At 52.1% G+C, this 11,326-nt stretch overlaps 1 protein-coding gene across 1 annotated transcript; it reads left to right on the top strand.

Annotated features, from left to right (window-relative positions):
- Positions 1-236: 236 nt before the first annotated feature.
- Positions 237-6,929, top strand: PROX2 (prospero homeobox 2). Its single transcript, XM_053945763.1, has 5 exons — positions 237-306; positions 2,313-3,916; positions 4,428-4,539; positions 4,985-5,179; positions 5,280-6,929. Exons 2-5 carry the CDS (start codon positions 2,385-2,387, stop codon positions 5,463-5,465), a joined length of 2,025 nt encoding a protein of 674 aa, XP_053801738.1. The 5' UTR covers positions 237-306; positions 2,313-2,384; the 3' UTR covers positions 5,466-6,929.
- Positions 6,930-11,326: the final 4,397 nt, after the last annotated feature.

Below are 11,326 nucleotides of genomic sequence, written 5' to 3' on the forward strand. Positions count from 1 at the left end.
TGGCTGCCTCCGGCCTCCCCACTCCCTCTTTAAAGGCCCCGAGCGCGGCGGGAGGAGGCGCCGGCGCTGCCCTGCGGCGTCCCGCGCTGCCGGGGCACCGCGCTCCCCGCGGCCCGGCTCGGGCACCGCGCCCGCAGACCCAGGGATGCGGCGGCTGGGGACGGCTCTGCGGGGAAGGGACAGCACGCTGCTCCGTGCTCGGCTGTCCCACCTAGGAGCGCCCATGAGGGGTGGCTTCAGTTTTGGAGAAGGCACACTGCCCTCGTCTTCTGAGCATCTTCGTTTCGTTCCTGTCTTTTTCTTCAGGTAGGAGGAGTCTCGGCTGCTTTTTAGTGTTCTGGAGGGTGGCACTAGTGAAAGCTGCCAGTAAGAGTGGGAACCAAAGCACGCACCTGCTAACTTCGTGGGGAAAGAGCTGCATCAGCAGGAGCAGTTTGCTTAGGGCAGCACCGTCTGGTTCTGCGGTGCCGGGGGTGCTGTGAGGGGGAGCCAAGGCCACCCACAGCGGGATGCCATGGCCTGGGTCGGGAGGCTCTGCTCCCTCCCTCCCAGTCTCCAGAAGAAAGGCGGTGGTGCTGGAAACCTTAACCAAGTGGAGGTCACCTTGCCAGCTCTGACTCGATCTGCTTAAAAGGGCTGTACCAGCCAGGTTCCAGGGGGCTGGGAAACCTCAGCCCAGGGGACAGGTAAGCTCCTGACCTTGCTGTTGAGCACAGCAGATGAGAGAAATTGCGAGCAAGTGTCAAAAGAAGGTGTTTCTATAGAAAAACAAGTGAGGTTACAGGACCACACCATTGAGGAAAGGATTAGGGTTGGCAGGAATCTATGACTGCAATGTGTTTGCTGTGTGACTTCGCTGGGTGCAGATGGCAGGCTCAGAGGCAGCTGCAGGCAATGGTGAAGTTTGTAACACAAGGGCGAGGCAGGATGTTGAGAGCTGCTGGCACCCCAGCCTTGTGCTGCCTGTGGAGAAACTGAGCAGTTTGAAAGACCCTACAGCAGACACTCAGGAAAATGAAACCCCAGTGGTCAGGACGGGTGGGGAGACAACACAAATCAACATGTGGTGTCAGATAACCCAGAAAGTACTTGGTTTGTCAGGACTATGACTCTGCAAAAGGTAGAGCTCTCCCAAGCACCTGCCTGGAATTCAGGGGTGTTTGAAGAAAGGCATCCTGCTGAAAACCCCTGAGAAGAAACCCATTTTCTACACTGCCTGGAGGACTTGGTGCAGAGCAGTTACAGGGACAGGAGACTGATGGTGTTGAAAATGATCAGGCATTTCTGTGAATAGCAAAAGAATATCAGACTTTAAAGGTGTCTGGAAGAGACAAGAGCTGTCCTAATTTAGTGGTGCAAAGCTACTGCTAATTAAGGTGGATAAGGAAGAAACATCCCACAGGGAGGGTTACTGTGCAATCGCCCAGGATACAATGTTTTACACCTTCTTTTGCGAAGCTGTGCAAGCGGGGAATGAGTGGAGGGGGTGAATCCCTGCTTGGAGCCAGCATGACAATTTTAAGCCTGGGGCTGCTGGCTCAGTATTTTTTCCCTTCCCTGATAATCCCCATCCTCATTTCTTTTATTCAGTGTTTAGCCAAGCACTTAGGAACCCCATATTATGTTAGCCTGAACATCTCAATGTATCCTGCTCACAGCAGGTCACATTGCACTTTTACCCTCTCTGTGCCCTCCTCCACCAGCCTGTTTGTGCTGGCCCAGCGCCCAAGTGCTGCCACCCATCCCCGTGCTTGGGGGCTCTGCTGGCAGCTGTTGGGGCCAGCAGAAGCCAGCAGCACCCATGGCCTAGCTGTGAATATCTTCACCAGGGACGCAGCTGCTCCTCTGTGCTCTGCCAACACCCAGCAGCACTCAAACCCACCCCTTTGCCCAGGTGTACGTGGCAGAGGGCTCTGCCTGGTGCTCCCTGCCCTCATACCAGAGTCCACAAGCCCAGAGGGCAGTTTCCCCAATGCACCAATGCATCTGGTGCAGATGCAGCTGGTGATGTGGGAAGTTTGTGCTGCCAGGCACTGCCAGGCCCAAAGCAGGTGAAATGTACTCCAGACATGATGAATGCCTGGCTGGTAGGTGGGAGGTGTAGTGGTGCCCAGGGTGTTGCTGCTGTCATGTGACATCTGACAGCGTGCTCACAGGTTTTGCAGTGCCTGGAGGTTTCTGCCTGGGTCATTCCCTGGTGAAATAGCTTTTGCAGGGCAGCAGGGAAGCCATGGAAATCTGGGAGAAAAAAATCTCTGGCCCCATGCTTGGAAAACTGCTGTATGAGGTCCTGTTTCTTGTTCTTTTTCCAGTTCCACACCAGTAGCAGGCTGAAACATCAAACACCTGGGAAATCTGCCAGTCTGTCCAGGCAGGAAGAAAATATGATGGACAGCAGGATTGGCTTTGAGCAGGATAGAGACTGTGCCACTTCAGGGCATGGCCAGGGGCTGAAATTGGAGCCCTGTTTCCAGACTGACTCTCACTTGCCTTCCCCCAGTGCATCCCTGATACCACAGCTCCTCAGCCACACAGTGGTTGGCAGGAACCTGGATCCCACCATTCTTTTCCCTTCCTCTCAGGCAGTGGCCCTGCCTCATGACTACAAATGTGGTGCATGTCCTGGAGAAGAAGCTCAAGCCCTGGCTTTCCCCAGAACCCGTGCCCCAGCTCCCATGCCCTGTGCTGGTGATGGGGACCAGCTCTCTAACCAGCACCCACGGGAGCAGCTCTGTGAACAGCACTTACGAGCCAAGCGGGCCAGGGTGGAGAGCATCATCCAGGGCATGAACCTCCCACCAACCCCACGGGCATTTGACATGAGCCTGGAGGCAGCCTTTAGGCATGAGAGGGAAAGGGGTGGTGAGATGCCCCAGGAGAGCAAGAGGAAGCCAAGGGTGCCCCAGCAGGGCATGGGGGCAGCTGGACGAGTGGCTCCCACAGGGGGCAGCTCCCATGCCAAGGGCTGCCAGCAGCTGAAAGAGCAGCTCTGCTTTTTAGAGCAGCAGTTGAGGTGGCTTCAGGAGAAGTTCTACCAAGTCTGTGACACTGAGGATACTGCCCAAATGCAGGAAGATTCAGAGAAAGTGCAGCCACTGCCTGGAAAGCCTGAAGACAGACTGAACAAGGACAGTGCTACTTCCACCAGCAAGCCACACAAAGTGCCTCTCAGGAGGAGTGTCCTGGAGGTGTGTGGACTGGAGGAGGCTGAGGACAGAGGTGACACAGGTGGTCTGCCCTCGGCAGTGAGGGTGCTCTCACAGGCACTGAAGCACGAGCTGTCTGCGGTGACATCCCAGGTAGTGGACTCTGTCCTGAAGACTGTCTGGCTGAAGGCAGACAGCCACATCCAGAAGCACCACAGTCTTCCAATGCTGGGGCCAGATGCCAGGAGAGAGTATTCTGCTGGTGGGAAATGCAGAAAGCCACTTGCTAAGCCATCTCCCATGAATGCACCAGGCTCCCTGGGCTCACCCCAGGCTGAGGTCCTGCCAAGAGCTTTGGGGAAGGGCCTAGGCTCTTATGCTGCCTCCTTCAGTTCAAAGGGGGTCAGAAAATCCTCTCGGGCACCCAGCATGGGTTATTCACTGGGCTCAGCCATCCCTGTCCAGCACAGCCAGCTGCTGAGCCAGCTGTTGGGCTACGGCCAGCACAGCCTCTGGGGCAGTGACTCTCATGAGAGCCCATCTGCTCTGGAGAGGGGCTGTCCAGAGCCCCTCAACTTGCCCTGGGGAACCGTTAAACTGAGGTCATCGATTGTGAGACAGCAGCAGCACCATCCCCTGCCCCTGAGCCCTGCCAGCACGGAGAGCCTGGCACTACTGCCGGCTGGCAGGGATGGCCATGGTGAGCTGCCAGCTGCAAATGACGGAGTGCCCTTTGCCTCGACCCATATATCCTTTGGGGGCAGCTGGAGGTCCCTGGGGAATGTGCTCCCCCTTGTCCTCTGCAGCCACAGCTTGGCACTGCCCCGCTGGTCTCCCCAGCAAGGCCAAGGTCCCTGCTGCTCCATAGGGGCTAAACAGGTGTGGGCAGGAAAGGGTTATAGAGGATAGAGCATAAGCCATGGAGGGGCACTGCCACTCCTCAGGGCTGGTCAGCTGCTGTAGCGTAGCTGTGGGTATAAGCCAGGAGCTACCAAGCCTCCTCTTGGGCCATACTGGGGATCCTGTCATCCTAAACCATGAACAGGAGTCTCATGGAAATTCTGGTTCTCACATGACTGTGAAGTGCTGTGGGGAGCACTAGCTTCCTCAGGGATTCTCAAGGGATAAAACAGTGGCTGTCCAGCCAAGGATGAACCCCCTCTGCCTCACTGAGAGGCCATGCGGGGCTATGAGGGCACTAGCCATGCATGTGTCAGGGGTGGTGCTCAGGGACATGCCGAGCTCAGGGTTTGCTACGTGTAGGCTTTCCTTGACCCCAAGGCAGATGCTGGAGGCGCTGACCCCTGGGCACCTGAAGAAGGCCAAGCTGATGTTTTTCTTCACCCGATACCCCAGCTCCACTCTGCTGAAGACCTACTTCCTTGATGTGCAGGTAAAAGAGCGGCAGCCAGAACTGCTGCTGGGCGGGGCTCCCGTGTGGTGTGGCACCTAGCCTGCCTCCCTGGGGAACCATGAGGAAAGGGCTGCTCTTGTGTCCCCTTGCCTTGCTGCCAGGAGATGAAGGACAGCACCCATTCCAGTATGGGCTGCCCAGGAGCAGGTGCACAGGGCTGTGGCAGATATGGGCTATCAGCTGTTCACTCTGTGCAATCGAGATATTCAGATTAAAGCACCCCATGAATGTGCCTTCTCACTGCAGGGCAGCTGGGATCCGAATCTCTGTGGAGAACACCTTGGACACCCTGATGTCATTGCCCCAGCTTGGGGCAGGGCTGGGTTTGGGCCACTCCAGCAGTGCCCGGCTGGGTTTGCAGGGGCTCGTGGGTATGGAGGATCCAATCTGGCCTAACACCATCCTCTGGCTCTCCCCCCACCAGTTCAGCCGCTGCATCACCTCCCAGCTCATCAAGTGGTTCAGCAACTTCCGTGAGTTTTACTACATCCAGGTGGAGAAGTTTGCCCGGCAGGCCCTGCTGGAGGGTGTTGTGGATGCTTGCACTCTCCAGGTCTCCCGGGACTCAGAGCTCTTCCGTGCCCTCAACATGCACTACAACAAGGGGAATGACTTCGAGGTGAGGAGGGGGATCGGGGGGAAGGGGGTGGTGGCGTTTGTGGGGGTAAGAAGGAACCATAACAGGGTGGTGTCACTGGCTGATGCCTGTCTTGCTGCAGGTGCCAGGGCGGTTCCTGGAGGTGGCCAGCCTGACACTGCAGGAGTTCTTCAGCGCCGTCAGGGCAGGCAAGGATGCTGATCCCTCCTGGAAGAAACCCATTTACAAAATCATTTCCAAACTGGACAGTGACATCCCAGAAGGGTTCAAAGCTGCTGGCTGCTCCCAGGAACTGCTCCACAGCTGAGTTTCTGTGAAAGCAGCCCTAGGTTGTGTGTGCAGCCACTATATGCACCTCATGGGCACTCTGTACAGCACCGGTTATTCGGGGTATTCTCTCTCTGAGGGCCATGCGCTCTCTGTAAGACAGCTCCTTAGGTGAGGCCTATCACTTGCCTCATGTGCTGGGATTTTATGCTGTGCATTGTATTCTGCTGCTCAGAACTGGTGAGGACCGCCAGAAGGGAGGGACAGAGATGAAGCCATCAGGTTGGAGCCTGAGAAGTTGCCCTGCCCCAGCTCTCCCTATGACCCTGACTGAGCTGCCTTCATTCTCTCTTCCAGAGGGTCACAAACCAGGGCAAACAGCCTTGCTGTTTATAAAACAGGAAGAGGTCCTAGTAGTGTAAGTGGGCAAAGTTTCCTTGGCACAGCAGACTAGCGGATGTACTGAGTCCAAAAGCATGACTCAGTTTCTGTCCAGATACAACACACCAGTGTCCAAAGAAAACAGCTGGTGAATTCCAGCACTTCAAGCACTCCATGGAGATAGTTGTTCCTGTCTGGGATATGTAAAAACTATGTTTGTTGTAGCCAACAAGAAGAACACTCTCTTCCACCCCCCTGCTCTGTTAGACAAGATGCCCCCATGCAGCTGTGTGCTGTGGCCAAGCAGGTGTGTGCTCCACAGCAGTGCTCTCTGGGATGCTGCAGGAGAGCAGGGTGCACAGGCAGCTCTGCTTGGCACTCCAAAAAGCCTCCATCAGCCCGTCACCTGGGAGGACAGCTCCATGTTAAACACCCACCCACATTCCCTCACACCATGTTCCTGCTGGTAAAACTGCCCCAAGCATCTCTGTTCTACACTCTGCCCTTGGTGAAAGAGGAGAATGCTGAGATCCATCAGTCCCTGTGGGTTTAACGTGAACTGAGGAAGAGCTGGACCTTGACATCAACAACCCCATTGCTGTAAGGGCTGTAAACACAGGGAGGTTTCTTTACCCTGTGGCCAAGACTTAGTGACCACTTTTCTACCTGAATGGAGCATGGTGAAGCATTTTGTGTTAAGGGCTCTCTAATCCTGACAGAGGTGGCAGTGGAGAGGAAAAGGCTGTGAAGAGGAGGGAGTCCTGATAGAGGCACTGGGAGGGCACTGGGAGGGCAGTGATGAGCAACAACAAAACCACGCAAAACCCTCAGGGAGAAGAAGACTGGGAAAAGGCCAAGGTAATTTTGGGTGTGCTGTAAGGTGTCAGCTGGTACTAGAGTGCAGCAAGTGACTCTTGAGAGGAGAATCACAGCTCCAGCATCAGACGAGCACATGGGGTGACCCACAGGCAATGCATCTACAGGAGTACAGAACTCGTAACATCAGGACACAATGGGGAGCTCTGAAATAGGAGTAGTTCCCCTGGTGTGCCCACCCAGATTTCCTGCTGCTTTTTGTATGTTTATTTCTCCAAGTTTGTATATTTTACAACCCCAACACCAAATTTATGTGATTCCTTTTAAAATAAACACATTGTTTAAGTTACCCCTTTACATCCCTGTAGACCTATTTGATAACATCTGTTCTAAAGAGTTATCCTAGAAAATTCTTGCTTTTTGTTGGGAAAAATAACACTGCAGCAAAAGGGCAGTCCTTCTGCCAGCATCTCTGTGGAGTCAAGCAGGCCCCACTAATCAACACCAGCTCCTTTAAACCTGCCCCCTCACCCCAATGCCTCATGGTTAGTCTGCTCTGAAGTGCAGCTTGTGAGGATCAGGAACAGGGGGGCTGGAGGCACACAGAGACATATCCCAAAGCTTAAGGGTACAACATCAGATAAATGCTGCTGGTGGTGCCATGAATGTGCAATTCCTGCAGGCAATAAAGACCTCAGAGCTAAAGTAATGCTTTGGATAGGAAAAACCAAAGCTGCTGGAAAGGGAAATGATGGGCTGGCTCAGGGAAGGGTCATCAAATTCAGCTGTGCGTAGCTAAATAATTAGGGAACATAAGGTTTACTGGAGGCATCCTGCTGAAACAAAGCCTTTTTTCAGAGTTCCTGCTGGGGTAGCAGTTTCTTGCTTTCTGTGCTAACACACGAGTCCATGAGTGTCAGTAAAACAGCAGGTGGGGGACCAAGGACAAGACAGTGCCCCAAATCCCAGTCATGCCGTGGCTGAGGTTGTAGGAGATGTCTTCAGGTCATCTTGTCAACCCCCCTGCTCTAGCAGGGCCACTGAGAGATGGTTGCCCAGGACCATGTCAGAGGAGTTTTAAGTATCTCCAAGTAAGGAGGGACTCTACAACCTGATCATTAATGAAGACATTTAACAGGATTGGACTATTTGCAGCAGTATTTTTGCTCCAGTGGTTGCCGTATAATTACAAGTGGGAACTAGAGAGCTGTGTATTACACTGTTTTTTGGGAAATGTGGGCCACTATGCCCACGACAAACAGCACCTGGCAGCGGTTATCCTTTGCCTGTGATGAGGTCTCACTACTTGTATCCATGGTTCAATTCTGCCCATGTAAATTTCCATCTAACAAAGACATAAAAAAACCAAACCCAAGAAATCCCAAAATAGACAAAACAAAAAAACCCCACACCACCACTCCAAAAAACAACATCAAAACAAAACCCCAGAAAACAAAACAAAAAGGCCCCCAGCATGGCTAGAGAGACTCTGCAAAGGACTCAAGATCACAGGGCACTTGTATTGGCTGGCATCTGCTTTGGCAGCTTTTTAACCTCTGTTTACCTTCAGCCAAGTGTGACAGAGACCACAGAAGTGTCAGAGATGCAGAGGTAGAATCTACCCACCTTTTTGTCACCCTATGGTCCTCCTGCAGGCAGAGATCCTGTCTGGGGAGCCTGGAGTGCAGCTGCCACCTCCAGGGCCACTTGTCTGTTTGCAAGCAAGGAGGTTGCACTCAGACAGGCACAACTCTGCTGCTGAAGTCGAGTGAGCTGAATCAAAAAGCCTTGTGCTCCTATGAGAGCCTTGGAAAGCAGTGAGAAAGAAGGAGCTCACACTGCCTTCCCTCCTATCCAAGTCACAGAATACTGATATGGAGAAGGCAGCACATCTGCTGGGAGGTGGGGAAAGCTGGAGTTACTCTAGGGGCAATGGAGCCTGAAGAGTGAGGGAAATAGGGTGTGAATTCCAACACTGTCCAGTTACTAGTGGAGTTCTGCAGGGCTCCAGTTCTCTTCAAACACCTTCATTAATGACTTAGGACTCAAAAGAATACTCAGAATACTAAGCTTGCCAATGTTAACTCCCTTGAGGGCAGAGAGGTCCTGCAGAGAGACCTCAACAAGTCAGGCAGATGGGCAATCACCAACTGTATGAAGCTGGACAAGGGCAAGTGCTGGACTCTGCACCTGGGATGGGGCAACCCTGGCTGTGTGTTTCCAGCATCCTCAGAAGGCAAAGCAGAGGGGCAGGCACTGATTTCTTCTCTCTGGTGACCAGTGACAGGACTTGAGGAAACGGAATGAAGCAGAGTCAGTTTAGGTTTGATATCAGGAAAAGGTGTTTCACCCAGAGGGTGGTTGGAAACTGACACAGACTCCCCAGGGAAGTGGTCACAGCCTCAAGCTTGGCAGAGTTCAAGAATTATTTGAACAATGCTCTCAGACACATGGTGTAGCTCTTGGGGTGTCCTGTGCAGAGCGGGGAGTTGAATGTTGATGATCCTGATGAGTCCTTTCCAACTGAGCATATTCTACACTTCTATGAAATGAATGTTTCACTACTTGTGCTGTGCAGGGTATGGCGTGTAACGTCATTTACGTTCTAGTCGTACCCAGGACATAGGAGCTAGTTTTCAAACAAAGCCTAATGGGTGTCCATCACAGAGAGAGTCCTCCTGAGAAAGTGAGTCTGCTTGGAGGGCTGAGGGGAGAAAGAAGAGCTGCTGCCCACACAGACTATGGTCATAACTCCCAGGTTTTGCTGGTCTCTTGCTTCACCATTTCCCACTAATTAGCCAAGGAAGCAATTTGGGTAGTGCAGTTACTACTGCTGAGTTCCACCTTTAAATAAAAAAAAAAAAAATCCTTTCCTTCCATCTATCCAAATTTCCATGGTATATGCAAAAAGCCCAGAGGCACCCATAACTATCTCCTCTGGGCTATCCTTTTACATTCCCAGTTGCACCCCCAGCCCATCCACAACAACACACAAGTCCATCCACACAGCTATACTGCAGCAAAGGCTGCTAAATATTTTAAATCACTGACTCCTGCCTCCAGGCTGTGGCTGCTGAAAGAGGGAGGTGTGACCACACTGACTAAGCTGGCAAGGGCCTTAGAGCCCTTACTTACACCTCTATGTTAATACTTACCATAAGAGCCCTTATTACTCATGTGTAGCTAATTAGAGCTTGAAGAAGTTCCTACTGAATGTTTGCTCTGCGTGCCAAAATAGCTTGGGGGAAATTGACAATAAAACATATCTGGTTTTTCTTTTCTTCTATTTAATGACTTGCACCTGTCTACAGTGACTGAACCAGCCCTCGAAGGTCCCAGCTCAAAGAATGTTCGTGAAAGGGTCCTTCCCTCAAATACACACCTCAGATGCTTATTTGACATCAGGGCAGCTCTCCATGTAAGTATTCCTTGGTGAACCAGTGGCCCATGTTCACGAAAACTCAGTATTTGCTGTCCCATTATAAGCACTGGAAGGACATATTAATCCAGGCTATAATACAATTACCACATTTGAGAGATCTGACTTTTCTCTGGAGAAGACAGCCCTTCCTCTGCCTCTTGTGCACAGAGCTGCCCTGTGCTGCAGACCCAGCACCACCTGGGGAGAAGGTGAAGCGATGCACGGAGAGACTGTGGAGAGCAGTCTTAAGGATAAAACAGGCTGTGGGGTCACTCAGGACAGACTGGTATGTCTAGCTGATAGCAAAAGCTTTTTCCTTTTGCACACCAGGAAATAATGTATTAGTTGAATCATGGACGAGGAGATGTGAACTGGGGCTCTGCCAGGTGCCAGCTTCATAGCAGCAGCCAGGTGAGCTGCTCTCCCTTGACTTACTCAATGAAAAGCCCTGTTTTGATAGTGGGAAAGGAGCCACACAGCCATGGCTGCCCTGGCTCATCAGCCTGCTCTAGCAGCTCAGGTGCAAGCACAAAAGTTCAGGTGCAGAGATGAGCATGCTGGAGAAGGGAGATTGGGAGTTTTGCCCAGACAAGACACCACAGGCTGGTGCACCATGACAGGGACGCCATCGTGTAGCGCAGGGGCTTTTGAGGCAGATACTCTGATCAAGGGTACACAAGGGAGTGAGAGCACAGTCAGCCTCTGCTGGAAGCTGTCTCCACCACCCAAACCCCAAAGGCTGATGCTTGTCTTGGAGGGGTGGTGGCTGTGGTGGGAGAAGATGACAGACAGGCTGCTAGAGGAAAAGCACACGTGTCCATGCAGACATAAACACCAAACCAATATATTCATTTTTAAAAGCAGGCCTGATAGAGAAGGATTGACAATGACTATTCAAGTAAAACCAGGGAGAGTTGTGCACAAATCTCAAGGAAAATCAGATTTAGGTCAGCACTCAACACTTGTGAGGATACAGTTCATATTCATATACTAATTCCTTCTCATCTAACTGTACAGGCTGCTGAGTGGCAGGTGAAGTCTCATGTCACTAAGGGCCATGATCAACATTTTCCTTTTTTCTGGTAACATACAAACATTAGAGAGACCTAAAATTCGAGAAAATTTCTGATTTTCCCCTTTTTAGGTGGCTTTTAGCATTTTTACAGCAAGCAATCCCACCCATCATCATCTTCTGCAGTATTTCTACAGGTTTTCCAAATTTAGTCATGTTATTTGGCACTAGGCTTTTAATTAAAAGTTTATGGGGTAATTTTCATTTTATG

This window comes from Vidua chalybeata, chromosome 6 (assembly GCF_026979565.1).
Source record: "Vidua chalybeata isolate OUT-0048 chromosome 6, bVidCha1 merged haplotype, whole genome shotgun sequence".
NCBI lineage: Eukaryota > Metazoa > Chordata > Aves > Passeriformes > Viduidae > Vidua > Vidua chalybeata.

Coding starts and splice junctions, on each gene's coding strand:
- PROX2 (XM_053945763.1), top strand. CDS start 2,385: ATGATGGACAGCAGGATTGGCTTTGAGCAGGATAGAGACTGTGCCACT. Junction 3,917..4,427: donor TCCTTTGGGGGCAGCTGGAG/GTCCCTGGGGAA, acceptor CTTGACCCCAAG/GCAGATGCTGGAGGCGCTGA. Junction 4,540..4,984: donor CCTACTTCCTTGATGTGCAG/GTAAAAGAGCGG, acceptor TCCCCCCACCAG/TTCAGCCGCTGCATCACCTC.